Here is a 27,986-nt window from a genome sequence, read left to right on the forward strand (position 1 = left end):
CTGGGTCCCCGACTCTGGAGATGGCCGGGGCCCGAGGGGGGCGCCCAGGGCCGCAGAGCAGAGGCCCACATGCGGCTTAGTGTCGCCCACGGTGACAAGGGCCTTTCCGGGCAGCAGGCGTGGACGTTCCAGGCAGTGGGAAGCTCTGCAAAGGCCCCAAGGAAGGCCCAGCGGGGGTGTGGGGGGCCCAGCCACACACCCTGGGGCTTGGGTTCGGGGAGTGACCGTGGCATCAGAACCAGGCAGGGCAGGAAACCCTGTGGAGGGGCTGGGGGACAGGCTAGGACACCCTGGGCCCCGGCACCTGTGTCCCCCCCCATCCCTAAAACAGACACTTTGCACCCGGTCCCCACAGGGATGCTGATGGCCACACGCACCCTGTAATCAGGGGCCTGTCCCTGGGGCACCGCTGACGTCTGGGGGCGGCCAGGTCACTTGGGGGCGCGTCTGGGGGGTGAGCGGCATCCCCAGCCGTACCCATCCACGCCAGGAGCCCCGCAGGGTGACCCCTTGGATGTCCCCAGACCCGCCCCCTGTCCCCCAGGACGTGGGGGGGTCAGCCCCTGTGCCCACTGCCACCTGGACCCACACCCCAAAAATCCACCACAGGAGGCCTCTTCTGTCAGAAGTGTTTTGTTTTAATATCTCATCAGCTTTACAGGGTTACAATTGTCTTAAATATTTCTGAAGTTTAAATACAATCTGCATAATAATGTTATAAAATGTAAACTTTCAGTGTTCTTTTAAATTTCAAAATCACACACCTTTTTTTTCTTCCTTTTTTTTATGGTTTTCTTTTTTTAGGTCTTTTGTCTTTTTTTTTTGTTGTTTTTTTTGTTTTTTCCCTTTTAATACCTGAATGTTCTGCAAAAACTGAAATCGATACAGGCTGCCCCGCCGTGGCCAGGGCGCGACAGGCCAGGCCCGGCCAGAGGTAGAGTCGTTTAAACCTTTTATTTTAAAAGTTTTTTTTCACGTTAACCTGAGTCCCGGCGCAGCACCCACGCCGTCTGACAAACCCCAGAGAAACTGAAATTTCACATGTCAGGAATGAAAGGCTGAGTTCATGTTTGCCAAGGAAAAAAAAAATGCAAAAGCAAAATTAAGGGGGGTGGAGGGGGGAGGACAAAGTGGGCAAAAGTGAAAAAAGCGGGAAAGTGGTGTAGAAATGCAGAACTATGGAAACTAACCCGCCGCCCGGCCCCAGACAGCCCAGCCCCCAGCTCAGGGGGTCACGCGGAAGATTCTGGAAGCAAGGTCGCCAGCAGGGGAGCCCCCGGGGCTCCTCTTCACCCTGAGTTTGGGGTCCCCGCCCTCGCCGTGCTGCAAAGCGCCACCTGCCCGGGAATGAACAGCGCACAAGCCACCGCCCCGACCCCGTCCCCCGGTTTGCAGGAGGGGGTCCTGATGGGCCCCTGGAAGCCACCCCTTCCCTACGCCCGGGGCCGGAGCCGCAGGGGCTGCGGGGGGCACCGAGGCCGCCCCTACAGTCATCGCCGCTCGGCAGGACACCCTGAGCTCCAGCCGGGACGCGACACCCCCGACGGGGCCCCGCGGGCGCACGGCTCCAGGCGGAGGGGCCCGGGCAGGGCGGTGCGCACGGACGCCCTGGGCCCGGGCGGGGGTTTGGCATCGAGTCAGACCTGAGGTAGAAAGAAACGCGCTGCAGACCCCCCCCCCCCCCCGGAAGCCCTGAAGGCAGCAGGCCGGGGGGCTTCGCTGTGTGGAGACCCCCCTCCCACAATGATTGTGCTGCTGCAGTGAGCGAGGGAAGGCCAGAACCTTCCAGAAGGAAGAGCGGGGAGGAAACAGCGCTCCTTCCCGCCCGCTCCCGGGAGGGGGCTGTGGGGGTGCCCACGATCTGAGAGATTCCAGAGAGAGGGGCCCCCTCCCAAGGACGCAGGCCCGGGCCCTCCCCCCACAGAGGGGCCCCCTCCCAAGGACGCGGGCCTGGGCCCTCTCCAGGGTGACAGGAGGCGGCCTCGTGGGGGGGCAGGGAGGCCGCCAGGTGGGCACTGCCCCCCCCACCCCCGAGCGAGGCCGGGCTCCTGGGCCCAATTAGAGCTGGCAGGCTGGCCCCGGGGACAGCGGAGCCCCCACGGGAACCCCGCACGGCAAGGAGCAGGGACCCGCGAGGGCAGCGCAGCAGCATGCACCTGCCCCTGGGCCTCGGGCTCGCCAGGAGCCCCCCGGGTGCCCCACGGTGTCCCCCTCACACCCACCTCTAACCAGGACCGCGGGGTCGAGCGGGGCGGGCGCCGTGTCCAGTTGGTCACCGCGGGGAGCTGTGGCCCCAAGCAAGCGGGGCCGAGAGAGAACGAAGAGACAGTTAAGGAGAAGACGATGGGGCGGGGGGGTGTTCGGGATGCCGCGGCCCCAAAACCTGGCCCTGAGCTAAGCCCGGCTCACCCGTCCCCCGCGTCCCCTGCACGGGTAACCTCGAGCGTCCCCAGGCCACATTCATCCCTGAGACTGGGGCCGAGGGGTGGAGCCCCCTCCTCTCCCGTTAAGACTTCCAGTCTGGGGGGGGCAGCGCACGAGCACAGCGAGGGAGACCCCCAGGTGCCCCCGCCTGCACCCCCATCCTGGCCCCTGGCCCCGCCCATAGCACCTGAGTTCATCACCTGTCCTGGCTCTGGCCCGGCGCGGCCTGCGCCTGCCAGCCGCCCACCACACCACAGGAAACACACAAAGGAACCCAAATCAGTCATGGGAAATATAGAAAGGGTCTTACTTTTCTTTTTCGGCTTTTTTTTTTTTTTTTTTTTTTTTTTTTTGCTTTTTCAAGTCCAGTTTCCCTGAATGAACGCAAATATATAGATATATATATCCTTTCCCTAAGGTTTGATTCCTTCCCCCAAGAATAAAATAGATTATTTACAAAAACAAAACCCCGAAACCTCTTATTAAAACCCTATAGATCTTGAGTATCACTGTTCCTTATAAAAAATAAAAAAAAAAGTTTCCAAAAGCAACAAGAAAAAAAAAAATTTCAGCTGATCTTGGCTCAGGGGTTCATTCAACACAAGGAGCTGGGTGTGGTGAGTGTGTGATGAATGGAAAAAAAAAAAAAGAAAACACAAAAATGAAAACGCACAGTGCAGAGATGTATGAGGTAAACAGGATCGGCCTCCACGGCGACCGGTCGGCACGGCCCCGGCCCCGGCAGCTGGTCCCGCAGGGCCGCGGCCCCGGAAACACGCCCCTCGCTCCTCCGGTCTCCTTCGCTGTTCTCACAATCCACGTCTCTCAATGTCCGAACCTGAGTAATTCAAGTGTTCCTTGGTTTTCCCCTGTTTTATTAAATTTTCTTTATATATATATGTATATATATATTTCTTTTTCTTTTCTTTTTGGCGTTAGCTGTGGCTCCTTTGTGGATCCCTGCCCTCCCCACCCGTGTCTTCCGCCGGCCCGGCCCTGCGGCCCGCCTCGCCCCCCCAGCCCGGCGGGCTCCCCGGGGGCGGCGGGGGCGGGTGGGGAGCGGTGCGGTTAAGGCAATGAGTTATTTGAGGTAGAAGACGTGGCGGGTGTGGACAGCCCCGCCGGCCCGGCCTGGCTGCCCGCGCTGCTGCAGGTCCCGCCGCTGCCTCCGCGGCCGCCGCCGCCTTTGCCGGGAGCTGAGGGTGGCGCGGGTGCGGGTGGCTGAGCGAACAGCACTCCTAGTGCGAGGACAGGGGAGAAACACGTCACGAGGCTGCAAGGACCACCGGGCGGCCCTGAGCGCTGAGCCCGGCACGCACGCGGCGCCACGGTGTTCTAGAAGGAACCCTGGGGCCGCGGGACAGCAACGGAACAAAGGCCCCTAACTTAGGGCCCCGCTGCACGCGCGCCGACACCACGCGACTCTCTCTCCGGCCTCCCGGGGAGCAGAGCCCGCGCGACCCAGGCCCCCCAGGCCCCCCGGCGCCCTGCGTGGACGGGCCGAGCGCCCACGGCCGCGGCCCGGAGGGTCCTACCTGTGTACATGATCCCGTTAATCTCCACCGACATGCTAATACTGTTGCTGCCGTTGGGGCTGCCCAGGTTCGCCGCGGGGTCCTGGCGGCTGTCGCAGGCTGCGGGAACGAGGGGCACCGCGCCATCAGCACACGGGTGCGAGGAGCCGCTCTGCCGCCCGCCCCGCGCACGCACAGTGGGTGCTCCAGAAACCCACGGAAGAACAACCTGTGAGCCTGAGATTAGTGTTTCTCTGGCCAGCAGGACTCGGGGGGCCCGTTTTCCCCAGATCCTGAGCAGGATTCGATATCGCCGAACTCCGACGGGGGCAAGCTCTATCCCCTCGCTAGCTCGCGGATGCCTGACTCGGCCTTCCAGCTGAATTCACTACGGGTCACAGCGGCCCACTCCTTTTACCCAATTTATCTTTCTTTTTTCTTATTGATTTGTAGGCACTCTTTACATAGGTTGACTACGAGGCCCTTCCCCGTGACACGGGCAGGAGGCACGGAGGGCCTGGGCGCTGGGTTGGTACCTTGGCTGTTGATGCGAATGCTCATAGGCAGCTGGGCCGTCATGGCCAAGAAATTCTGCTGCAGTGCACGCTGCATGAGCCGGTGCTGCTCGTCCGCCACCAGGGCCATCTTCTTCTCGGGAGGCTCCCCAGACTCCAGCTTCTCCCGGAGCTGCTCCAGGGCCGCTGCCTGAGCCGCCACGGCTGCCTGCGCTGCCGCCGCCTGCACTGCCGCCGCCTGGGCTGCCACCACGGGGTGACCCGCCAGGGACACGGGCAGGCGGCCGGGGACGGTGATGGGGATGGCGGCGTCCTCCTCTGGACGGGAGAGAAGAGGAGTTGGTGGCCAGAAGGGCCCTGCCCGCAAGCCGAGGTGGGGACGTGCGGGGGGTGCCCGGGACGGCACCAGCGTGCGAAGCCCCGTGAGGCCGGGGGTGTGAGAAACCGCGGCCACCCCAGGAGCCTCAGGATACAGCACGGCGGCAACTGTGACCCGGAGAGCCCGCGGCGGCACAGGGCGCGCACAGTGACACCCCGAGCATCCGGGCTCCACCGTGTCCTGTGACACACTCAACACCCCCCACCCAGGAAGGCCGAGCCGGCCCCTGACCCCCACGGCACGGGTGAGGGGCCCCGGGCAGCCTGGCTCCAGACCCCGCCCCACACACCCCTTCCCGGCCCTGCAAACCGACAGCCCACTGTGACCCGTGACCCACTGCGCCTTCCCTCCCCAACTGCCCCTCGCGCATCTGGCCGTGGGGCCTGGGTCCAAGCCGCGCCGGGCCCCCTGCCGGAGGTTCTGTGGCGCCCTGTCCCGGTCACACTCCAATGCCACCCGTTCAGGATCCCGGGGGACTCATCCGCGTGGGCCTGGCACGGCTCCAAGGCCACCCGGCTCTCACTCTCCCCACCACGGTGGCCCCGGCTCCAGCGTGGGGCCTCATGCACCGTGGACGCCCGCTAAGCACCCGTGGGCATCGCTGAGCAACCCAGGGGTGCGGTGGGTAAACCGAGGCCCAGAGCACCAACGGAGCGGGCGCTACGACGACCTTGCCGGGCTGCGATCTGACCAGTCCTGGGCCACGGGGTCCCCCTGAATACTCAGGCCGCCCCGGAGAGCTGGGCTCGGGAGGGGGCGGCGAGCACTAGTGTCGCGGAGGGCAAAGGGTCAGTGTGACGGGCCGCACCGTGCGGTGACGGCACCTGCTGCACGGTGGGCGGAGGGAGGGACACAGCAACTGGCTGTCCTGGGCCGCGGGCGCAGACGGGGGCGTGTCGGCCCCTCGGGCAGGGGAGGCGCGGGTGCCGCGGGGTTAACTGGTCCCGTCTGCGGGGGACACAGCGCCCCGCCCGGAGCCAGCGCCGGCAGGGGTCGCCCGGGTACCCGGAGAGACGGAGGCGTCCCCGCGTCCCCGCCGGGGCAGGGGGCCCGGCCGACCCTTACCTTTCTTGATCTTGGGGGCCGGGGTGATGGAGCTGCCGTTGGTGCTGGCGGCGAGGCCCAGGGAGGGCACGGGCAGCTTGGGCGAGGACAGCATGCCGTGGGCGCCGCCCGGCGAGTAGGCGAAGAGCGAGCCGCCGAAGCTCTGGCGCCGGCCCTCCCGCCGGTTGCTGTCGATGGCGGCCTGGAGCTCGTTGGGGTTGCTCAGGCCGCGCTTCTCACACTCGTAGGGGTACAGGTACTTCATGTACCTGCGCGGGGCGGGGCAGGATGGCACCGGCGCCTCGGGGCCCCCACGAGCCGCCCACCGCGCCGCCGGCTTCGTTCCCCAGCCTCAGACCTGCGGTCTGCGCTCCGGCCGCTCCCGTCTCCCCGTGGCCCCCTCAGCACCTGGCCCCAGGACGCACCCCCGACACCAGGGCCGCCTCACTAATCCCCGTCCTCATGCCTTGAGCCCCCCTAACGTCCTGGGGCACTCCTCCCCCTACTCCTCCCCACACTCCTCCCTGCACGTCCCTGTGCTGCTCCCCGTGCTCCTCCCTGCACTCCTCATGCTCCTCCCTACACTCCTACCTGAGCTGCTCTCCATGCTCCTCCCCGTGCTCCTCCCTGTGCTGCTCTCCGTGCTCCTCCCTGTGCTCCTCCCCAGGCTCCTCCTCACCCGCCCTGTCCTTCCTGCCCAGAGTGGCCTCCCCTCCTCGGGGCCGCGGGCGGGCACTCACTGGGTCCGCAGGGTGAAGGCAGCGCTGGTGATGGACGTGGGCAGGTTGAGGCCCTTGGTGATCTCGCGCCACAGCTTCTTGTTGATGACCTCCACCAGGCCGCCCTTCTCCGTCACCAGCACGTACAGCATGAACAGGTCGAGCACCTGCTTGGCCATGATGGGGATGCGGTTCACGGGCGTCCCTGCAGGGGAGGGGCAGGGCGCGGGGGTGAGTGAGGGCGCTGTCAGCTGCCCCGGGGGGGGGTGCGGAACCCGACAGGTGGCAGATGCCAAGTCCACAGATGACACGCCTGTCCAGAGAATGGTCTCTCCCGACTCAGGGACACGGGGCGTCCTGGGCGCTGGGGGGCTGAGCAGCATCCCCACCATCCCCCCAATGCCAGGAGTGCGTGGTCATGACAACCACCGCCGTCCCTGACGTCGCCCTGCATCTCCTGGGGTTGGAGCTACAGCTGGGAGCCCTCCCGGGAACCCCCCCGAGAGAGCGGGATCTGCTCAGTGCTCATCTCACCCGGGGGCACGGAGCCAGGGACAGGCTGCCGACCTGGGGACACGCGGAGCAGCCTTTGTTCGCCGGCTCCCCATGTCACCAAACTGCTCGCTCGCCCGCGTCCCGGGGGACTTTGCCGTGGGGACAGAGCTCCGTCATCCCCCCTACAGCTTAGGGAGTGGGGCAGTGGGCCGCTCCCTACCCCACCCGTGCCCCTGACCCACCCGCGCCCCCAACCCTCACCCTCCGGGGCCCCGACACCTGCTCCCCCAGGGTGAACGGTCTGTGTCACCTCCTGCCCTTTCCCAGCTTCAAAGCCCCACTAACAGAGGACGACCTGGGAGGATGGAGGGGGCTGGACCTCAGACCCCCACCCCCGTCTGTCAGCCCAAGAGGGAGAGCGGGGAACCCGACACCGGGGGGCACGGGGGTGGGTTCTGCATCAGGACAGATCCTCCGGGGACCCCGCGCCCTGGCTCCGCGGCCAGGCCTGGTCGGATGTTTACAGAAGGAGCAGGGCGGGAGCAGAGGCACCGCGGAGAAGGTCGGGGGCCGGGGGCCGCGGGCGATAAGGAAGGGTGGGGAGGTCTTCAAGGAAACAGCAGGAGGGTGGGGCGTCGGTGGGACCCCTCCCGCATTCCAGGCCCCCAACGGGAGGAGGCCCTTTGTGATGTGAGGGAAGATGTACTGACCCTCTGGACTGAAGAGGGCTTGTGGGGTGCAGGACCTGGGGTCTGGGGGTCAGAGTGGGGGCATGTAACAGACGTTAAGCGCCCCCCCCAGGCTGCCAGTTACAGGCAGCGAGGGTCCAAGACGAGAAGAAGGGAAGGGGGGCACTTGGGGCTGGGTTCTGACGCATGTGTAGGAGTCTGTGCTTCCTGCCGTCCAGGGCGGCCAAGCTGGCCTCCAACCCTCAGAGCCCCGAGTGGTCACCGGCTGCTGTGCCTGCCCCCGGCCCCCCCCAGCTCACCTTACCCCCTGAACCCCTAGCGCACCCGCCCATCTAGGGCAGGAGGGGTGGGCTCCGGGCCTGGGGGCTCAGTGTCCCCACGGGGTGGGGGTGGGGGCTCTGGCAGTTGTGATGGGCCGATAAAGAGGTGGGGGCGGATCTCTGTGAGCACCCGGTGGGCAGCAGGCGCGGGCTGCGAGTGCTCCCAGCGATAAGCCCCCCCACGGGGCCCCTCCGGCGCGGGAGGGGTTAATGCGAGGCCGAGGCCGCCCCTCCCCTTCCATCTCCCTCCTTTCCGGCTGCTGGGCCTGTGTTTACAGAGGCGGCTGGAGAGGGCGGGGCGGCGGGGCCCTGGACAAAGCAGCCGCCCCTGCAGTGGCCCCAAGTGGACCCCGGCCGCCCCGCCCCTTCCTGCCTCCAGGGCTCAGAGCACTCGTCCCCTTGCCGGGCCTCAGTTTCCTTCCCTGAGCCGTGGGAGCTGTAGTAACTCCCCCAGAGGGGCGTCTCTGCTCAGAGGGTCGAGCCCCCCACCCCGCCCCACAGTGGGTGCCTCTAGAACCCCCATCCCTCTGCCCCCCAGCAGCCCTGGGCCCAGGCTGAGGCCGTGGGGACCCTCCCGGCTGCCTGGTGTCCTCTCTGGGCCTCAGTTTCCCCGCCAGGACACCCCCAGACCCAGGGGAATGGAGGGCACGAGGGGCCCCGGAGGTGGCACTTGATAAACCCAGCCCAGCAGGCAGCACAGTCGGGGAGCCGCCCGGAGGGGGACCGCGGCCCCGGGGGGCGCAGGGGGTCTGGGGCCGCATGTTGCACCAGCGGCCGCGGGAGCTCCAGTCTCTAGGCCACGAGGGAGGCCCCTGCCCACGGCCCTCGGGACCCTGGAGCCGGGCCTGGGCAGCAGACGCCGCCACCGGGACCCAAGGACCCTCCCTCCTGCGGCGGGGACCGGGACCCCGGGAGGCGGGCCTCACCTCGCTTCTGCATGAAGCTGAACAGGTCGTCCAGGAACTCCTTCCTCTTGGGGTCCCCGTCCAGTTCGTAGAGCTGCGGGGTCGGGGGGACGGGGCAGTTAGCGCCAGAGCTGGGGTACGGGCGCCGTGTCCCCAGGGCGGGGCTGCCGCACACAGGCAGCGAGGACGCTGAGGCCCCGCCGAGCCCGGGGAGCCCACCCCCACCTCCCGCAATGACGGGGATCCCCGCGTGCGTCTCCACCGCGGCCACGGGAACGCGGCCTTCTTGTCCCGTGGCTCTGGAGGGCCGCGTGGGGCCGAGCTCCCGGGGGCTCCGGGGCGATGTCCGCGCTCCCCCTACTGGGGCCGGCATCTGCCCCCGCCTCTCACGCTTCCTCCCGTCCTGCGGGACCCGTCGCCGCCTGCGAGCTCCCAGCCAGCGGCGTCCGCAGAGACCCTGTCCCGAGCGAGGCCTCGTTCACGGGTCCCCGGAGCCACCCGGGGGACGGGGCTCGGCAGAGACAAACAGCACCCGGGCAGGTAACTGCCAAGCGGCGGGTGCGGCGGGGGCTGTCCCCTGAGTCACACACTTGCTCCCGCTCCCGGGAGGGGGCTGCGTGCTGTGGGTGAGGACACAGGCCCAGAGGGGGGCACGAACCCAGAGCCGGGGCGCCTGGGGGTCCCTGCCCTGGGCACGGCGGCTGGGGTTGGCCCGTCGCTGCTCTGGGGATGGGGGGCCCACGACCCAGTGACCCTCAGCTCCCAGGGGCAGGCGGGCGGGGCCGGGGGGGGGACACGCAGCAAACAGCAACCTTCAAATTAAGCCCTGGGGAAGGAGCCTAGAGGATGGGCAGCAGGGGGGGCCTTGAAACCACCAAACACCCGGCTGTTCGGGCCCAAGAGAACACGGACGCCGAGCTCCTGCCGCCCGCACGACCCCACACCCAGGGAGGCCGGGTCCCTGGGGCGGCTCTGGGTCCCCCCACCCGCGGCCTGGAGACAAAGCGGGGCCGCGGGCCGGCCGGGTGGTCGGGGCTCTGTCCCTGCCCTGCCCCGGCCAGGCTGGCCGGCCGCATTCCTGTGCTGATTTATGGTGGTCAGGGAGGCCCCGATGCCCCCGCCTCGGGGTGTGTGGCCTGCAGGTGGACCTTCCCGGGGGCGTCCACCCGCCCTGCCCCGCGCCGGGCTGCTCCTGCCCACACGGCCCACCCGCCTCCCGCCCGTCCAGCACCACGTCGCCCGCCTCCCCGGAACGCGAGGGACCTCGCCGTTGGTCACCAGCGTCCAGAAGGGGTCAAGTACCAGCAGCTGCTTAATAAATGGTCGTTGGGCGAACCCCAGGACTTGAGTGGGGTCCAGGCTGGGCCGAGGGATCAGAGGTGGCAGGTGCCCTGGAGCCCGCCTCCCCGACCCCGGGCCCAGACCTTATCTGGAATCAGGGTCTTCGCGGACGCCCCCCCACCCGATGACCCATGTCCTTGTGGGAGAAGAGACATAGCCACCAAGGACCACATGAGGACCAGGGGACGAGGATGCTCCCTGCGGCCCCAGGAACGGCCCCCCCGCCCCCTGCCTGTGGTGGTCGTGCGGCTGCCCCGGGACACTCGCCAGGGGTCAGTGGACACAGGCCCCCCTGACAGGACAACACCTCTCCTGAGATCCCAGCTCGGGGGGCTCGGCAGGGGAGGAGGTCCACCCTTCCGGAACCTTCCCTGGGCTCAGTGCCTGCCCCAGCCCCAGCTTTCCTGCTATCGGGGTTGGGTCGGTGCATTAACACGACAGCTTCACCCTGAGCTCCCGGAGGCGTCCTGAACCCCACGTTCCAGGGGGAGACTGAGGCACAGGACGGAGACCCAACAGCGGGAGCACCTGGCTCGGGGCAGAGGCGTTAACCCCCCGGCCAAATGGCGGGTGGACAGAGCCCCGTGGGGCAGGGTATTGTCCGAGGCCATAAAGGGGGCTGTGTGGCCGGGGAGGCTGTCGCTGTGGGCAGCCGAAAACAAAGACGGGCAGTAAAGGCCACCCCAGCTTTATGGGGCCCCGGCCCCCAGTTCCGCTTCCCTGCAGGAGGTGTCCCGCCCTGGCCAGTGGCCCCAGGGCACGGGGGACGGCGTCCAGACTCCCGTAGGCCGGCGGGCTGCTGTCCTGCCCCTGGGGGCTCCAGGTCGTCCTGGCCTCCATCCGGCCGGAGTTCTCAGGCTGACACGGGTCGCCTGCCACAGCCACGAACCCAGGCTGGCGACCCAGAAACCTCCGGAAGCCCCCCGCCCCCGGGCCACCCCACTCCCTGACCCCGCAGCCTGATTTCCCTGGGGTTGCGTGCGGGGCCCTCCGATCACGGTCACGGGGTTTTTTGCTCCGGCTCCTGCCTGACCTCATGACACCAGGCGCCCCCAGCCCCCCATGCCCACCCGCACCCACCTGTGCCCGTCAGACCCTCTGCCCAGACCTCTTTCTGCTTCTGGAACCTGACAGGCGCCGCGGCCCCATCTCTGGGGGACCTGGTGTCCCTCCCACCTGGAGCGCCGCGCCCACCCATCAGGCGTCACGGCCCTGCCCACCCCGTGGCTCTCACGGCTCTCGTGTGGAACCTGTGCATGGGCGGCGGGCCATTTCTCACGTGCGTGGTGGACACACTGGCCTGGTCACTGGCCTGCCTGCCTCACGGGCCCCCATGAGCCCCAGGACCTGCAGGATCCCCAGGAGCACGTCAGAGGTTCTGTGTGCTCTGCTCCCAACGTCTAGAACTGGGCATACAGCAGGTGGTTAATAAAGGAGTGGACGGGGCGCCTGGGGGCTCAGTGGTGGAGCGTCTGCCTGTGGCTCGGGTCATGATCCCGGGGTCCTGGGATTGAGTCCTGCATCGGGCTCCCTGCTCCTCGGGGCATCTGCATCTCCCCCTTTCTCTCCCTCTGTCTCTCTCCCTGTCTCTCTCCCTTTCTGTGTCTCCCAAATTAAAAAAAAAAATCTTAAAAAAAAAAAAAAGCATGGGCAGCCCCGGTGGCCCCGGGGTTTAGCGCCGCCTTTGGCCCAGGGCTGATCCTGGAGACCCGGGCTCCCTGCGTGGGGCCTGCTGCTCCCTCTGCCTGTGTCTCTGCCTCGCTCCGTGTCCATCGTGAATAAATAAAATCTTTGAAAAAAAAAAAAGCAGCGGCACTCAGCTCACTCTAGGCTTCTGGGGGCACCACGGGGATGGGCCCTCGTCCCTTCCCAAATCCGTCATGCGCAGCCGCTCTGGGCAAGGCCGGGGGGCCGGAAGCCGCCACCTGCACGACCTGCCCTGTGTCCACCCGGCCGCCGCCACGCCGATCTGCCCACCCGTGGAATGGGCGCAGGACCTCGAGGACGGGCATCGGGCGTGGGAGCCTGGGTGGGAGGCCCCGGCTTTCCCGCAGGAGCAGTGGGGCAGCTGTGTCCCTCCCTGGCCCCGGGGGGCGCCCCTGCAGGCCCCTCTGCCCCTCAGGCACAATGCACGGCGTCAGGGGGCTCACAGCCACAGCTGGGCCGACCGTGTGTCGCTCCTCCCCCAGCCAGCGCCTCCCGCTTCACAGAAAAGGAAACTGAGGCACGGAGTGGGTAGCCCCAAGGCTGCGGTCACCGCACTCGGCAGCCACAGGGGCTTTCCCGGCAGCCTGAGCGTGTCCCCTGCCCGGCATCCCCGGCTCCCGTGTCCCGTGTCCCGTCGCCCTCCTGCCCCCGCGAGGACCTGACCCCTCGGGCGGCCGCCCCCTCCCCCCGCTGCGCCCCGAGGGGCAGCCCCCCAGCCCATGTGAGTGGCCGCAGATAAGGCTCAGGTAGTGGCCGAGGCCAGATAACCGCCTCCCACCCTCCCAGAGCAGGAGGGCAAACAGGAAATTCTTGTTTGCGGCGGGAGGAGCATTTTTGTCTGGGCCTCGAGCAATCTCCTGGCGGCCGGGTCGGGTGCTGGCCGGGGTGGGTGGGGGTGCGCACCCTGCAGCCCCCCGCGGAGATGCAGACCTGGGCCCGGAGCCCACCCAGACCCCCGCACGGACGGCGGGAGGCGGCGCCGTGGCCACCAGCACAGCCCCGACGGAGGGACCCGGCTCGGCGGCGCGTCCACGTGGGGAGGGCACGACTGGGCCCCCAGAAGGTCACACCGCCAGCCCCCCCCGCCCCGGGCACTGCTGCGCGGCTCCCGGCGGCCCCCGCGTCCGGCCCAAGGCCGAGGGCCCCCGCTGGAAAGCAAGCGCCCGCCTGCGGGGCCCCCAGGACGACCTTTGCCCCTTTAACGGTGTCTGCTCAGGCCCCCTCCTGCCACCCGGGTGGCTCCAAAGTCCAGGGCTCCGCCGGGAGGAGGTGGCCGCTGCCCTGACCAGCTGGAGACGCCAACCAAAATCAGGGGACGTCAAGGAAGCCGGGAGGGCCGGGGGGGGGGGGCGCGGAGGAGCCCTTGGGGGAGGGCAGCGGGTCCAAGGCCCAGGGCCCGACGCTCTCGGAGAGGGGCTGCCCAGCGACCCGGGGCTTTAAATCCACCCACTTTCCCCCTAGATCGGGAGAAAAACTTATTCATGGAGGGGAGAGTCGCGTGACACAGAATTCACCATTTTCAAGTGAACGTTTCAGCGGCATTGAGCGTGTTCGCGGACCTGCAGCCGCCGCCTGTGTGATTCCAGAACATTCCATCACTGCAAACAACCCCAGCCCCCCAGCCCAGCCCCCCCGAATCCCCTCCCCGTCCGTGGACGAGCCCGTCCTGCACGTGTCACACACGTGGACTCACACCCGTGGGGCCTCCTGCGTCTGGTTCCCTCCCTGAGCGTCGGGGGCTCGGGGTTGGTCCCCAGCGTGGCGTGTGGGCGCCTCGCTCCTGCCTGCGGCCCAGGGATGTGGCCGTGCGTGGGGGACGTGTTTTGTTTGCCCGTCCACCTGTTGATGGGCGCCAGGGTTGCCTCCACCATTGAAACCCCTGAAAGCCGAGTGAAAAGCCCCGAGAGCGAGCAGAACAGTAAACCAGACGCCACGTCCGCCCTGCAGCCGCCCGGGGGTGTCCGAGGAGGTTTCATCTCTACATGCAGACGCCCTCGCGTCTCTCCTGCCCCAGAGCTGACCGCGGCTCCTACTGCTCTCAGGACACAGCCCAGGGTCCTGCCGTCGGCTCCAGGCCCGGGGCTGCTCCCCGTCCAGCACCCCCGGGTCATCCTCCCGGCATCGCTCTGCTGCGCCCCAGGCCTCGCCCCGGGGCCTGTGCACTGGCTGGGCTCTCCCTCCTGACCCCAGGCCCGGGCAGCCCGTCCAGGGGGGCCCCCCTGCACCCTCAGGTGGTGGCCGACCCTGTGCTTGTCCTGCGCCGGCTGCTTTCCCGCCATCTCCCACCCACACCAGGCCCCGAGGGCAGCACCGGCGGCTGGGGTACAGGGCATGGCACTCGGTATACAGCAGGTGGCCACTCATGGAGGCAGGCAGGAGACAAGGCTCACTGGGGTCTCGCCCCCTGGCCCCCCCGCCCCAGCCCCCAGGAGCCCCTCCCGACAGAGATGACTCAGCAGGCGCGGCCGTTGTTGCTGGGGCCCCAGGTGGGCCGGGCGCAGAGTCCCTGGGGGCCACCCCAGCCTTCCCCCTGCACAGAAACCCCACAGCTGCCGGGCGGGGGCGGGGCGGGCGGGCTGGCACCCTCCACGGCCTCCGCCCACGGTGCACCTGGGGAAACTGAGGCGGCTGTTTGTGGGCGCCCACAGCCCGGGCTTATCCGTCCGGTCCCAGAGCCACACGAGGCGGGAGGCGGACGCCCAGAGCCCGCGGTCCTCCCCTGAGGGCACACAGCCCCCCAGACGGCAAAGCTCCGCTCTCACCCGCTCCCCACGGCGACCTCAGAGCAGACGGACGGATGGATGGACAGATGGACGGGGCCCAGTGGGCGCCTCGGGGGGAGGTGGGGCGGCGCAGGGACTGGACGGCGGCCGTCGGCGTGGAGCCTCGGTGTGCGGGTCACTGGGGCGAGCGGGAAGCAGAGGCCGGGCGCCGGGCCTGGGAGCCGCGGGCACCGGGGAGTTTGCAGGTGACAAAGTCTGTCCTGGAAACTCCCAGCACGCAGCTCGGAAAGGGGCGGGCGCCCCTGCGGCGGGGCCAGCGCTGGACGCGGGGTGCGGGCCGCCCTCCCCGGCCCCGGGCGGCGGGGACGCGAGGTCACGGAGCGGGCTGCCCACGCCGGCCCCGCGCACCTGCCCCGGGCACCGCCCGGCCCGCGGCCTCTCACTTCCCGTCAGCGCGGCCTCCACACAGATGCGGCCGCACCGCTGGGCTCGCAGGAAATTGGGGAAGTGATTCTGGGCAGGGCCGCGACATCTGTCCGCTCGGCCACGCACCCCCGGCCGGCCGCGGTCCCTCCCGAAAAGACGCAGCACGCCGCCCACGGCACAGGGTAATAAAAAGCTCCAGAAACGAGTCACAAAGCCCCGCGCGCAGCTGAAGCTTAAAGGTGCTGCTTCCCGGATGACGGCGAGGGCCCGGCAAGTGCCCGCCACCAAACAGCGGTCCCCTCCCCGGACTCCTGTGGGACAGGGCTCTGTACCGTCCCCGAGGAGTGGGCGAGGGCGCCCGCGGTGCAGGACATACCTGGGGGGACCGCCCTGGGGGCCACACGGGGCTGGTGGTGTCACAGCTGGGGAAACTGAGGACCCCAGGCCTGCGGGTCCAGCGCCGAGAGCATACCCAGGAAGGCCGGCGGCCGAAGGACAATCCCAGGACAAGGGCAGGACACGGAAGCAGTGGCCCAGGGACCACACATCTGCCCGTGGGAGCCCCTCGCCCGCAGGCCTGACCCCCTGCACACGAGCACCATCCCTGTGGAGCCACGTCACCGGGAAACGGAGGCGCTGACCTAAGGCTGCAGAGCGACACCGGAACCCGGGACCCAGGACCCAGCGCCTCCAGACAGGCCGCGAGGGCCTCTCGGGTTGGGGGCGACCCCCCCCCCTCAAGCACCCGGGTCCTCTGGGCAAGTGCTTCAGGCCACACAGACAAAACTCCAGAATCTGGGGCGCCTGGGGGCTCAGCGGGTGAGCCCTCGGCCCAGGGCGTGACCCCGGGGTCCTGGGATCGAGTCCCACATCGGGCTCCCCACAGGGAGCCTGCTTCTCCCTCTGCCTCTGTCTCTCTCTCTCTCTGTCTCTCATAAATAAATCTATATATATATATTTTTAATTATCCTAAAAAAAATCCAGAACCTTCTCCCAAAACCCAAGCAATTACAGATTCAACGTTGGCGGCGGCCTGGGGGCGTCTGCTACGAGGGTCACCGCACAAAGTGGGCCCGTGTGTCCCTCCTGGCTGCGGCCGGGGCCTGGCTCCCGGGAACATAAATCCCGTCGTGCGATTTCTCTGAAAGGGACCGTCCGCCTTTGCCCACAGGACCCCCGAGCAGCCTGGGGGGCGTGGGGATGGCCTCCCGGCCTGGGGACGCTCGCAGACACCTGCCCGGCTGGGCGGCGTCCCCCTCGCCCCTGCCCGGGCTCTCGGGGCACAGCGCAGCCACCCTGGGCCGGCCTGCACCCCTGCCCGCCGTCGGGAGGCCTGGCCACACCCCAAGCCGCGGGCACGGGGCACACGAGCGGCCCCCGACTCCCGGGAGCGCTGACGAAGGGCGGCAATGGCCTGCGCTCGCTCTGACGTGACCCCGTTTTACAGGCGGGGAAACAGCCTGGGGGGTCACGGCCGCAGCCACCCTGGTGGCTCTGCTGGGCCCTCCGGTCCCGGGGGGCGGGGGGCAAGGAAATGAGTCGCTTCCGGCAACACTTCCCTTCCCGGAATCGGGCACTCGGTGGCGAGCGTGTGCACCGTCCCCAGGCTGCACGGGCAGGGGGCACCTGCCGCCCCCGGGAACACGGTGCTGGGAGCAGGGGTGGGTGAGAGGGTGCTGGGGGCGCGGGGCCACCAGAGACCCCCCAGAGCCCGGGGACCCAGGTCAGGCCCCGCTGAGTCCTGGGGACACGTCTGTGCAGCGTCACCGAGCAGGGGAACCAACACCACAGCCTGGCCACGGCCACTCCCCGCCCCTGCAGCTGGACGGACATGCGAGGCCCACGCCGGCGGACAGCCCTACCCGGAGGGAAACCCCGAGACCCCAGGCCCCACGCAGACGCCCCCACAGGGCCCCAGACCTGGACCTCCACACGGCCAGGGGCCACGTCCACCCCGGGGCGGGCACACAGCCTGGCCGCCCCTGCCCACCCGGCCTCGCCTGCAGCGTGGCCCTCCCCACGGCGTGACGGCCCGGCCACCCCGACGAGGTCCCCACACAGCATGGACACGCCCGTCCAGCCAGACACACAAACACAGACACACCCTCGCTCGCTGGCAGATAATGGCCCCAGACACCCGCCCGCGCCCTGGGCTGGCCCGGCCCCTCTGCGGCTCCGCTCGCCGGGCACCGGTGCCCAGAGAGGACCCGGCCTGGGTGCACCTCGGGGGTCACGGCCGGGCCCTTCTGCCCCTCGGAGGGACCGTCGCGTCCCTGGTCCCAGATCCCCTGCCTCGTCCTGCACCCACCGGCCTGTGTCTCAAGGGACACCTGCATCGGGTCAGGGCGCTACGACGGTGAACCCATGACGACACCTGCACGCGGCGCCTTCCCTCTGGGAGCCTGGGTCCTCTGTGCCCTGCTCTCCTGGTCAGGGCAGGTAGCGAGGTGCCGGCAGGGCCGCGGGGCGGGGTGCGGTGCCGGGTCTGTGTCCCCCCTGTGCCCCCCCGTGCCCCCCACATGCCCCCCGACCCCACAGGACCCCTGCCAGCCCGGGCAGTGGGGCAAGGCCGCGTCCACGCTGGGCCTTCAATAGGCAGACTGGTTACCGTTTAACCCCGTGACCCCCAATTGTCCTCTGGCCGCGAGCAGCCCGGCGCTTGGAGAAGGGGCGGTCCGCGCCCCGCCCCCGCGCGTGCCCACCCACCCGCGCCCCAGCTGCCCCCTGACCCAGCACAGAGCACAGCCCGGCTCGGCGGCCGCGTCCGAAACGGGAAGAACCCGGACACGTTGCCGTGGGGGTGCTGGCCCCAGGGACCCGGAAACTCAGAGGGTGGGGGTCTCTGACCCAGGTGGGGAAACCGAGGCACAGGGCCAGGCCCCGCCAGCATCTCCCCGAGGGCCCCTCTGGATCAGAGCACACCCCCAGCAGACCCCCCGGTGCCTGAGGGAAGAGCCCCCCTCCCCCTCCCCCGCAGCCCCTCGGGGTCCCTGGACCGGCAGGCGCGGAGGCCCAGCTGCGCCCGGAGCCAACCAGGCAAACCACGGACCCCACGGCGAGTCTGGCTGAGGGCGACGGGTCCCCCTCGACCTCAGGCTTCACGGGGCAGGGGCACCCAGGTACGCACTCGCGTCCAGGCCCCAGGACACACGCTGACGCGCCCACGGGAGGTGGGGACTGACACGCGGTGCTCGTGCACACGTCCAAGGGCACACACAGGCTGCTACAGCGACGGACGGACGTAAGGCCGCGGCCTCCAGACACCCGGACGGCCCGGCTCAGCGGGGCACAGACCCCAGGAAACACGGGGCCACCGCCCGCCCGCCCCGGGTCCCCCTCGCCCGCACGCCGTGGCAGCAGCCTGGAGCCCGAGTGGCTCAGCCACGCCCCCCGATGGGATGCCGACGACCGAGGCCGCCCCGCCCGCGGGCACCCCTCCCGGCGGCTGCGTGTGTTATTAGAAAGCGTGGGGCGGGCCGGGCGCTTGGCAGCAGCCGCCGGGTGGGGAGCGGATGGTGGGCGTGGGGCCAGGCCCCGGCGGCCGTGACCTCGCGGCGGTGACTGGGCGGCTGGTGGCGGCACAGGGGCCAGATAAGGTGCTTCCGGCTGAGTCAGTGCGGTCCCAGGGCTGGCACGGGCGGGGGCATGGTGCCAGGGGCTGGCGGCCGCGCACCCTCCCAGCCTCCCAGCCCGCCACGGCCCTCTGGCTCCACGCCAGCAGCCGCAGCAGCTTTGATGAGGCGGGCACTGCCGGGGGGGGGGGGCGGGCAGGAGTTCCCGGGGCTCCCCGACGCCCCTGCCCCCCAAGCACCCCCGCAGGATGCCCTGTGCCACAGCTGGCCCCCGGCCCAAGCACACAGGACGCGCGTCGCCGGGTTCAGGACCTCAGGTCTGACCTCTGAAACTGTGCCCAGGCCGTGCCCTCTGCTCAGAACACCCTCATCCCCCAGGAAAACCCCCTCCCCCGGCCTCCCTGGTCCTGCCCGGGTCACAGGCCCCGAAGCATCCTCTGGCTCCAGACTCCGCCGAGGCCCCCCTGGAGCCCAGCTTTCCTCTGCCCTCGGGTCTGCCCACCCCGACCCCCCACCTTATGTTCCAGCCGCACTGTCCCGGGGTGCAGGTGTCAGCCCGCGCTGACCATGTGGCACACTCCTACACATCCTGCAAAGCCCCGGGCCCAAAGCCGGTTCCTCCTTGCCCCAGCCCAGCCGGGGCCCCTGAGGCCTGGGAGTGCCTGTGTCCGCAGCCTGGGGGCGCCGGGGTCTCCGGGGAGGATGAAGGAACGCCTGCCGGCCCCAAGCCCCAGGCCCCAGCGATTCCCCCGCCACCTCCACCTCCACCTCGGGGGCCCAACCCCCAGGAGCCAGCGGCGTCCACTGCAGTGTTGTTTCCAGCAGGGCAACGGGGAGACAGACGGGTGCGCTGCGGGCCACCCCGCGGGGAACCCAGGCGGCAGGGGGCACCCGGACCTGCAGCACGACACCTCCTGGAGCATCGCACCCCGACGCTTCATGGTGCATTCCTGGGCGCAGGCGGCCAGAGGAAGGCCAGTGCCTCCGGTTCCCCTCCCGCGACAACGGTGTCACTTCTGGAATCAAAAGGAGACTTAAGGACGCACAGCTGTGTCGGTCCCGTGGCTGAAACACCCACGGCCCTGAAAGGACCAAAACACGCCCCACACGGGACCCGGCGTCCTGCTGCGAAGGCGTCTGAAGCCCGCATGTCGCCTCCATGTGCTGTGCTGCTGCGGGGAGACGACCCCTCGGGCCAGATGGGGTCCCCGCGAGGACGGAGGCCGCAGTGACCGTCCCCAGCTAAGCGCCTGCGTGTCGGGGCCCTGGACCCGCCGGCTTGCGGCAGACCAAGCAGCCAGAGGCCCGGGGTCCCCGCGCCCCAATCCCTAGAGCCAGCAGGTCCCTGTGCCAGGCCTGCCCCCGGGCACCCCAGGGCCACGTCCCGGCCGTGACTCCCACGCCCCTGGGTGCAGCGGCGGAGCCCGGGGTCACCCTGAGGGAGCCTCTGGACTTGGCCTCTCGCTCGGTCCGCTTCCCGCACGGGTGGTGACAAGCGTCAGCTATGACAGCCCCTCCACGCCCTCGAGCTCCTTCACGAGGCACATGGCCACGGACACCACCTCAAAGGGCACGAGGACAACGTCCCGACACGCGTCACAAACGAAAACCACGGCGAGGTGCCACCGCGACGGCGGGATGGTCGCGATCACAAGCGCTGGCGAGGACGCGGAGGAGCAGGAGCCTCGGGTGGCCACCGTGGGACGCAGGCGACAGGCCCCCCGAGGCCAAGCCCGGAGCCACTGCCCGTCCCGGCGGACCCGCTCCCAGCGTAGGGGCCCACGAGACCGGAGAACACGCGTGTATGCAGACGCGTGCACACCTGCTCACCGACTCACGGCGCCCAAGGTGTAAACAAGCAAGTGTCGTCTCCAGGTGAGTAAATAGCCACCCGCCCATCCGCCCCGAGCAGGAGCGAGGCGCCCACGCCACCCGGGGATGGACCCCAGCCCACGCCGCTCAGGGAGGGAACCCGACACAGGAGGCCCCGTGGGGTGGGAGCCCACGCGTGTGACACGTGCAGGACGGGGGCTCGGGGTGGGGGGACCAAGGAGGCCGGGGGGGAGGGGGTGACGGGCAATGGGTACGTTCACAAAGCTTCATGTCTGAGGCGACAAAACCGCCCTAAGATAAACCGGAGTCGCCTGGGGAAGTCAGTGAAGACGTGAAAACCACCGAGCCGCCCGCTTCGGCGCCTGAACTACGCACACGTGCGTCTGATGCCAACGAAACTATTGAAAACCCTCCCGGCGATCGACCTGCTGAGACCCAGGATCCCACAGGTCCCGGCCGCGCCCCTGGAGCCCGGGCGCAGTGACGGGAGGCCACCGGGCTGTCCCCAGGGCGCCAGGTCAGATGCCAGGAGGCCGAGGTCCCCAGCACCGCCCCCGCTGGCTGCAGGCGGCAGGCGTGTTGGCCTCCGTCCGCGCGCGTCCCCGGAGACCCACGGAAGCTTCCGTGGCCAGCAGCCCGCCGGCCCAGGGCCCGTGGGCCATGGCGGAACCTGCCGGCCACCGGGGTCTGCGGGAAGTCGGGCCCGGGCCCTGCCAAGACTGGGGAGGAAGAGGCAGCGACGGTGCCAAGTGGGCGGCCGGCCGGCGGGGCTGCCACGTGCCAGGAAGGCTGCGGGGCAGGCGCCAGAGTCAACACGGGGCCCGTGGACAGCCGCCACGCAGGTGCTCGGCCAGCTGGGCGGGGGGGGGGGGGGGGCTGCAGCTGGACGGCCCCTAGCGGGCAGGAAGGAGATCCCGTGGGCTCCGCAGGGCAGGCCCCCCACCGCCCACAGGCCCTGGACCCCCACGTCCCGTCCCCAGGCCTCCACACGCGCCCAACTCAGTCCTGCCTCAGGGCCTTTGCCCGGACGCTTTCTGTGCCAGGCGCAGCCTCCCCGACCCCTGCAACGTGCGACCCACGCGGCACACCCGGGAGGCCGCCCCCACTGCCCCGCAGCCGGGTCCCTGACGCCTCTGCCCCACGGCTGCCGGGTGCCACGTCCCCAGGAGGTGCTGGGGGGACCCCGAGACCCCACGGTACGGGGGTTCCTGACCCCAGCCGGACCCTCCCGGACCCCAGGAGCTGCAGCCACAGAGCAGGCCTGGGAGGTCAGGGATCCCAACCAGCTCCGACCCCGTGACCCTGGGCCACCCATAAACATTCAGGGACCTGGTCACTGTAACTTGGCCCCGCGCCCCACATGCTACATTGACCCGGGGGCACACGCAGGGCGAGGCTCTGGAGACCGCCCCTCGGTGCCACGGTTCAGGTCTCCCACCCGCAAAGTATGACGAGCAGGGGCCCAGCCCGGCAGGTGCCCCCTTCTGGAGGAGGGACACTGAGGCAGGGAGCAGGGTGGGGCCGTGTCTGGGCGCCCGCGCTCAGCCCGGGGTCCCCACGCAGGGGCAGAGCGTCCAGCAGGAGGGGGTGCGGGGTGCCTGCCACGCCCAGAGGAGGCGACGTCTGCTGGCTGTCACCCAGCCCTGGCACCGCCCCAGCCGAGCCACCAGGGCCGTCCCTCCCTCCGGCCAGCTCGCCGCTGCCCCCCCCCAGTCCCCGGCGGCCAGCCCAGTCCTCCCAGCCTGACTCCCACCTATCAGGGCTGCCGGGGCCGAGGCGCCGTGCCCCAAGCGAGGCGAGCGGGGAAGCCCGCGCCCTCCGTCCTGCGCCCCCAGCCCAGCCCCCAGGCCCCGCCGGGCGGCCTCGAGCACCCCCCAAGGGGCCCAGAGCCAGTTCCGGGAGGCGGCCACCCCGACAGGGCTGCCCCGGGGCACCACAGCCCCTGCCCGGCTCTTGGCCCAGCCCGGTCCGCAGCCCAGGGAGCCCTGGACGCTGGGGCGCGGGGCTGGGGAGGCCGGGTCCCCGCCGGCCACTCCCGGAGGTCGGGGCAGGGCCCAGCTGGCCGCGGCCTGGAATGTGAGCCCTGCCGGACGCCATCTGGTTTCCATCTGCCCTGCCCGGCTCGGCCCAACTTCAAAGGGTCCCCCGCCCGGCCACTTCCTCTGCCCCAGCCGCCCGCAGGGACAGCACCGCCCGCGGGGACGGCACCCGGACGGGGGATGGCCCTGCTTCCTCCCCGCCCCCCGCAGCCCTGGGAGCCGCCTGCAGGCGCACCGAGCCGCACAGAGCCAAGGCCACCCTGCTCCACGACCTCAGACCGCGCCGCCGCACCCCTGCCCCTCGCGCCCGCGGCGCCTCACGCTCACCCGCAGCCCACGCCAAGCCGGGTCCGGCCACGTGGCCTCCATCTGGGCAGCTCCCCAGCCTGGAGCCCCGTCGTGCGGGTCTGGGTCCTCCAGGCGCAGACAGCGCTCACCCCCGAACTCGCCGCCCGGCTTGCGCCGCCCCCCGCGCCCCTGGGGCACTCAGGCCTCCTGCCCCCGGCATGGCGTCTCCGCGGGGCGCCCCCCGATAGCGCACACACCTGCTTGAACTGCTCCTCGTACGTCCAGTCCCCGTGGTCGGGCGGCTGCAGCGGGGGCACCACGTGGGCTGTCCCACCGGCGTGGGCCAGGCTGGCTCCCTGACGCTCCTGGCCCCCCAGAGCCCGCGGCCCGCTGTCGCCGCGGAAGGCCTGGGACGGCGGGGCCCTGTGGGGCACGAGGGCTGCGGGGCCCAGGCCAGGGGAGCCCAGGGGCCCCAGCACCTCCTCGTCCTCGTAGTCCTCCTCCTCCTCCTCGTCCTCGTCCTCCTCGTCCTCTTCCAGGTCTTCCTCCAGCTCCTCCTCCTCCTCCTCCTCCTCCCATTTCGGTTTCCTGGGGCAGGCAGGGGGCACAGGTCAGGGGAGATGGCGCCAGCTGGCTGCAGCCCCGGGGCAGAGTCTGCTCCTGGCCGGAGCCTCAGTTTCCCCCTCTCAACACATGCTGCGAGGGACATGGGCCACCCTTGGCACGGTCTCCCTGCAGCCCGGAGCCCCCGTCCACCTGCTGACCCTTCCCTGCCCTCTGCTGCACAGGCTTCCTCGGTGGGCCTAGTCGGGGCCTAGCCGGTTCCTGCCTCAGGGCCTTTGCACCAGCTGTTCCTGCTGCCAGGCTCGCTGTTCGCGGCCCCAGACACCCCCACACATGCAGACCCCTCTGTTTCTCCATCACAACCCACAACCGCCCGCTTCTCTGCTCGCTAAACATCCTCCCAGGACCACCCCGCTGGGGTCCCGCCAGCTCTCAGCCCGAGGCCCAGCAGTGAGCCGGCCAGCGCCCACCCTGCAGGCTCCCCGGGGCCGCCGGGCACCGGGGCTCCTGGCCACACCTGGCCGTCCACTAAGTCAGGATGGCATGAAGCCAGAAACCCAGACCGCCCCCTCGCCTGCCCACCACCCTCTAGAAAGTTCTAAGGGGCCGTCTGCTCTGCGGCCCTCGGGAGGGCGGGGTCTCGGCCGCCCAGCGTCCACAGCCGCCCCCTAGGACCCCGACTCACAGGTCACCGTCGGAGCCCACGTCCTCAAAGTGCCCGTCGCCTTCGCCGTGTCCCGGCGCCTCCCTGCCTCGGCCGGCGGGGGCCGGTGAGCCCGGAGCGCCTTCCCGGGCCGCGTCCTCGTCCTCCAGGCCGGGGGGCCCGTCCTCCGAGCCGCCGGGGCTGGGCGCCGGTCCGAGGCCCGCGGCGGCCGCCCGCATCGCGGCCAGGGCGGCCATCTGGGCCCGCTGCATCCGGGCCTTCTCCGGCTCCCTGTCCTCGTCTGGGGCGGCCCTGGCACGGGCCGGGGGGCCGGCGGGGAGCTCGGCGGGCGCGGGCGGCGCGGGCGGCGGGGGCGCCGGGGGCTGCCGGGCCTCCAGCTCCTGGCGGGCCCGCTGCTGCCGCTGCAGGAGCGTCTCCATCACGGCCTGCAGCTTCATGGCCCTGCGGGCCGGGCCGCCCCGGGCACCAGACGTGGGCGGCGGGGGCGGCCCCTGCGGGGAGGGGGCCCGGCCGCACTGCAGCGTGGGGGCCTCAGGGGAGCCGGGCCGGTGCAGGGTGGCGGGGGCGGCGGCGCCGGGCTCAGGCCGAGGGCATGCCAGCGGGGCGGCCTCCTCACGCCAGGCGCCGGCTCGCAGCGGCGGGCGGGCTCATCCACGGGGTTGCCGAAGCCTGTGGGCAGCGGGAGACACCGTCAGACCCTGCCCGGCTCCGGGGGGGCGCAGACCACAGAGGCCTCTGGGAAATCCCTCCCGTCCACTGCCGTCGGGGCGCAAACCTGGACACCTCCCCGGAGGCGGGAGCCGGTGCTGTCCCCATCCGCCCCCTCCGTCTGCCCTCCAGCAGGCCCCACAGCGCGGTCAGTCAGCCTGCCCTGAGCTCCCTGGGGTCCCGACCCGGACGAACAGCAGGGCTGCCCACACCCCTGGAGACCCTGCATTGTTGCTTCATAGAGCAGGGGGCCCGGGCGCCCGGCCTCCGATTGGCTGCAGCCAGCCACCAGGTGGGTTCTGGGTTCCGGTTCTGAGTTCCAGGCGCTGCTCGCACCCCCCTGCCGCAGCCCTGCACCGACGCCTCCAGCCCCCCCACATCCAGGTCCTGAGCTAACCCTAACCCTGCTCACTCCTGCGCCCCAACCTCTCTGGGCCTTTGCCCCAAAGGGAGATGGGGTCCTGACCCTGCCCACCCCGCTGTGCTCAAGCAGGGGTGAAGCAAGCCTGTGACGGCAAAGGCAGGCACCGTGTCCCCATAGGGACGGGGGCGCTGGGCGGTCCCCATGCTACACGTAGGAAAAACTGAGGCCCACAGATGGGCCGTCAGAGGCCGACGCACAGAGCGGGTTCCAGGCCGGGCTGCGATGGGAACTGGGGCCTGGGAGGCATCGCGGCCTCACTCCCCTCCACACGTGACCTCTGCCCCTGGGGACTCCCCTGGGCCCAACATCCCAGAGTGCAGGAGCTGTGCCCCGGCCTGGGGTCCCCTCAGACCACCACCAACCCTGAGGGCCAGGGTCTCAGGCGCAGCTGGGCCCCACCAGGACAGAAGGACGCGTCCCGCCCCCCCCAGCCCAGGCCACACCCCCACCCGCCCAGGCCGCCAGTAAAACAGTAAAGTAAACCGGGCGGAACCCAACAGGCCTGGTGGTGACACCCCAGATGGCACATCACAGGGAAAGGGGACAGGACACGGGGATGCGGGGGGGTGGGGGCAGGAGCTGCCCCAACCCAGCAAAGGGACCCCAGCTACTGCTGGGGCAGACAGGAACCCACACCCCAGGAGTAGCTGGTGGACGCCCCGTCAGCAGGCTGGCCACCCTCCTGACCCCCACGGTGACCCCCTGAGCCGACACTGACCCCCCTCAGGGGAGCCTTCAGTATAGGGCCCCCCCACCTCCCCAGGCAGAGCCCCAGGAGCTGCCTTCTCCCCAGACCCCACCACCCCAGGGCTTCCATCTGGATGGCTGGAAGGGCAGGGGGGCGGGGGTGGCCCCTGTGGGAAGTGGGGGTGGGACACGTCCGGGAGGACCCCGGTGTCCAGCAGAGGCAGGGCTCTCAGGGTACAAAGACCCTCTCCGGGCCCACAGCGCTGGGGGGTGACCATGCCGTAGGTCCTCAGAGGCAGCGGGGCAGCACCCAGCCCCCCACCCTGCCTCCCCTCCCTCCCAGGACGCGCGTCACCCCCACCCGCCCCAAGAAGTGCTGAGGGGACATTTCAGGCCCACCGTCCAGTCTGGGCCACTGCCCCTCCCCCACATTTGACAACTTCAAGACGAGCCCCCCCTCTGCACGGAAGCGCTCCAGGCCTCGCCCCCCCTCCCCTTTGGGGGGCAGAAGGAAGAGGCCAGAGGAAGCCACTCCCCCCCCAGCCTCCCACCCCCAGGCCTGCTGGGTTTAATGACCCTTCCGGGTCGCCCGGTGGGGGAGGGGCGCAGGGCAGGCCTCCACGTTGGGGCTGGTGGAGGGGGCAGGTGGGAACCCCAGAGCTCCCCTGGGCCCAGCCTGGGGCCCCCAGGCCGCCATTAACCCCAAGCTGGCGACGCCCACCCCCCTCCAGACCCCTCCCCCAGGAGCCCTTTGTCCTCGGCCCCTACCCCCACTTTATGACAACCCCAAGGGAGAGGCATTCCCGGGGCAGGGAGCAGGCAGGGGTGGGGGGTGCCGGGTGGTCGCCGGGACCCGCCAGGGGCCAGAGGGCCCCGGGGCCACACCCTCCCCCCAGTGCCTCCCGGAGAGAGGTCACCCGCTCGGCCGGGGCCTTGCAAAACACGGTTATTTAAAGAGTTGTGCAAGGCTGGGGCCCGCGGGTGGCGAAAGGGGCCCCTCACTCGGGGAGGGAAGGGGGTGGGGTGGGGCAGCGCGCTGGGCAGGGGGCTGGGGGGCGGGAGGGGGCTGGGGGGCGGCCCGGAGGAAGTGAGAAAAGAAAAACCGAAGAAAGAGAAGAAATAAGACGACAAAAACCCCAGCCCGGATTTCAAAGGCTTCTTGGAAAGCGACCGATTTGCATGGGGTGGGGGGGTGGGGGCGCCCGTCCGGCCGGCGACTCAAAACGGAAGGTTATTGACAAATCCGCCGCCCCGGGTCGGACGCCGAGCGTTGGGGTTGGCAAAGCGCTCCCCGCGCTTCCTGCGCCGCTTTTGTGTCCCGGGGGCACCGGGGCGCGGGGGGCTCTCCGGGGATCCCCGCAGCGCCGGGCGCGGGCGCGGGCGCGGGCGCGGGCGGCGGGTCCGCTCCGGGGGGACTTCCTGGCTCCGCCGTCCGCGCGGGGAGGGCGCCCCAGCCCTGCCCCCACCCCGCGCCCTGGGGACCCCGGGGACCCCGGGGACCCCGCGGGCCGAGGCGCACGAGCACGGGCGCAGCCCCCCGCGCACGGGGGCCACTTCCTGCCGCCCCGGGGGGGCCCGCGCGCGCCCGCGACCCCCGGCGCCCTCGCGCCCTGCGGAGCCGGGAGGGGTCTCGAGGGGGGCGCCCGGAGGGCCACCCCGGCTCCGACCCGCGGGGCCGCCCCCCGCGCGCCCTGCCCAACTTTGGAGACCCCGGGTGGGCTTCCCGGCGCACGGCCCCGCTCGCCCGCCGCCCCCGGCCCCCGCGCCCCGGGCCTCACCCCGCGGGGCCCGCTCGGGGGGCGCCTGCCCCGCGCCCGGCCTCCCGCCCTGCCCTGCCCTGCCCCGCCGCGACCGCGCTGGCCTCCGGCCGGGCCCGAGCCGCGCTCCGCCGGGTTTGTGCCGCGCGCCGACTCACCGAGCCGCCAGCCGAGTCCGCGTCTACACCCCCATCCGACCCGATTGGTAAGAGTCTCCCCGCGCGCGGCCTCCCCCGCCCCGCCCCTCCC

The 27,986-nt window shown here is 70.2% G+C and overlaps 1 protein-coding gene across 5 annotated transcripts; it reads right to left on the bottom strand.

The window, feature by feature from the left end:
* Nucleotides 1–617: 617 nt before the first annotated feature.
* ARID3A (AT-rich interaction domain 3A) lies at nt 618–27,964 on the bottom strand. 5 transcript variants are annotated; one of them, XR_007404132.1, is made up of 11 exons: nt 24,937–25,690; nt 24,183–24,830; nt 23,191–23,521; nt 9,026–9,098; nt 6,617–6,800; nt 5,898–6,145; nt 4,475–4,771; nt 3,960–4,058; nt 3,098–3,662; nt 2,223–2,285; nt 618–1,643 (listed from the first exon to the last, which is right to left on the bottom strand). XR_007404132.1 is itself a non-coding variant. In XM_049097757.1 (9 exons), the coding sequence occupies exons 2-9, from the start codon at nt 24,596–24,598 to the stop codon at nt 3,493–3,495; spliced, it is 1,818 nt and encodes a 605-aa protein (XP_048953714.1). In that variant the 5' UTR covers nt 24,599–24,830; nt 27,896–27,964; the 3' UTR covers nt 618–3,492. The 5 variants fall into 5 exon arrangements, 2 of the variants coding, with proteins under 2 accessions (XP_048953714.1, XP_025312438.1); XR_007404131.1 differs by having other exon boundaries at nt 618–2,285; XR_007404130.1 differs by having other exon boundaries at nt 2,223–3,662.
* Nucleotides 27,965–27,986: the final 22 nt, after the last annotated feature.

The sequence above is a fragment of the Canis lupus genome, chromosome 20 (assembly GCF_003254725.2).
Source record: "Canis lupus dingo isolate Sandy chromosome 20, ASM325472v2, whole genome shotgun sequence".
Classification (NCBI taxonomy): domain Eukaryota; kingdom Metazoa; phylum Chordata; class Mammalia; order Carnivora; family Canidae; genus Canis; species Canis lupus.

Bases quoted from the DNA above. Each gene is read 5' to 3' on its own strand.
- ARID3A (XM_049097757.1), bottom strand. From the start codon at position 24,598: ATGAAGCTGCAGGCCGTGATGGAGACGCTCCTGCAGCGGCAGCAGCGG. The intron at 9,099-23,190 runs GTGTGTGCGCTA...CCGACCCCGCAG, and splicing joins ACGAGGAGCAGTTCAAGCAG to CTCTACGAACTGGACGGGGA. The intron at 4,772-5,897 runs GTAAGGGTCGGC...TCTCCCGTCCAG, and splicing joins GGCCCCCAAGATCAAGAAAG to AGGAGGACGCCGCCATCCCC.